General features: G+C 53.1%; 2 protein-coding genes across 2 annotated transcripts; one reads left to right on the top strand and one right to left on the bottom strand.

The window, feature by feature from the left end:
• Positions 1 to 219, bottom strand: GUITHDRAFT_82967 (hypothetical protein; the record flags this gene model as incomplete). Its single annotated transcript, XM_005818522.1, has 1 exon — positions 1 to 219. One exon carries the CDS (start codon positions 217 to 219, stop codon positions 1 to 3), a length of 219 nt encoding a protein of 72 aa, XP_005818579.1.
• A 1,105-nt stretch (positions 220 to 1,324) lies between these two features.
• GUITHDRAFT_43476 (hypothetical protein) lies at positions 1,325 to 1,567 on the top strand (the record flags this gene model as incomplete). The annotated part of the gene is made up of 1 exon (XM_005818521.1): positions 1,325 to 1,567. A coding segment is annotated over one exon (243 nt), but the record flags the coding sequence as incomplete, so codon positions are not given.
• Positions 1,568 to 1,581: the final 14 nt, after the last annotated feature.

Raw genomic sequence — 1,581 nt, 5'->3', positions numbered from 1 at the left:
TCACTTCTTGACATATGTCAGCCAGGTAGAATACTTGTCGAGTGGTTCTACTCTAAGGAACTGCAAGAGAGACTGGATATCGTCCACATCATTCTGCAATGGCGTTGCTGCCAAACACCAGCGGTTGATGGCCGTCAGTCGCAGACAAGCTCGATGACTTGTTGATCTTCTGTTCTTGATCCAACGCGCTTCATCGAGGATCACTCGCTGCCATCTCATGTCGGAGATGTCGATGCTCTCGTTGCCGATGATGTCTTGTCTCGATGATGGTCGTCCTGTACAACACAAGAGTGATGAAAGATGATGTTTCGATGATCGTCGTCCTGTACAACACAAGAGTGATGAAAGATGATGTTTCGATGATGGTCGTCCTGTACAACACAAGAGTGATGAAAGATGATGTTTCGATGATGGTCGTCCTGTACAACACAAGAGTGATGAAAGATGATGTTTCGATGATCGTCGTCCTGTACAACACAAGAGTGATGAAAGATGATGTTTCGATGATGGTCGTCCTGTACAACACAAGAGTGATGAAAGATGATGTTTCGATGATGGTCGTCCTGTACAACACAAGAGTGATGAAAGATGATGTTTCGATGATGGTCGTCCTGTACAACACAAGAGTGATGAAAGATGATAGGACCCACATGCAGACTCACCGTCCTTCTTGACACGTGCTGCATTGCGATGCAAGAGCCATCTTTGATAAAGATTCCTCGAGGTCTCATAGCTTGTAACAACAACATCGTAATCAGACAGACTGCGTGAGGACACGTTGCAACTTCTTTGCGGGTATTTCGAGTGGAGTATCGTCGTGGTCATCTTGCCATCCTCAATGTGCCTCTCGATCTGCGATTCTCAGCTGGTCAAGACAGAGACCGGACAGACAATCAGCGTCTTTGCTCGCTCGCACCCACTTTCAGCCTTGTCAGCTCGGAGAGCGCGATCGGGATCGTTGGACAGGATGAGAGAGACTCGGAGCCTGTATTGTCTTGCCTGTTCGAACCGAATCCAATCGTTTGAAGGAGACAGTAGCTCAACATGCAAGCCTGATACAGTACATCATATCTGCTCTCACAAACTCGATCGATTTGGTTTCATTCGTCCCATCCTGGGCTCAGGGCCCGGTCAGCCGCAGTCACTGTACCGTCACGTTGTCTTACGGCCCGATCTTCAGCCTCCGAGGCTCCGGTCACTACTGAGAGATCATGTCATGGGCTTCGACAAGGAGGACGTGGGGAGGACGTCGGTGAAGGTGGCGGGGTACGGGCGGGCAGGGGAGCTGGTGGACGGGAGTGACGGGAGGGTAGCGGGGCGAGCGCTGCCGGTGCGGTACATGCCCCCAGAGTCCATGCAGAGAGGCCGGTGCTCGGAGAAGAGCGACGTGTGGGCCTACGGGGTCACGTGCTGGGAGATCCTGACCTCGGGCATGACCCCCTACTACCCCATGACGGACCCGACTGTGATCGGGTACGTGTGCGGGGGTGGGAGGCTGCCTCGAGAGCACCTCCTCGGAGGATGCCCGGACGGGTTGTGGGCCGTGCTGGAGAGCTGCTGGGCGACGAGGGAGGAGGACCG

This window comes from Guillardia theta (assembly GCF_000315625.1).
Source record: "Guillardia theta CCMP2712 unplaced genomic scaffold GUITHscaffold_297, whole genome shotgun sequence".
NCBI lineage: Eukaryota > Cryptophyceae > Pyrenomonadales > Geminigeraceae > Guillardia > Guillardia theta.
The sequence above is the reverse complement of the archived record's forward strand: the minus strand, read 5'-3'. Positions and strand labels throughout refer to the sequence as shown.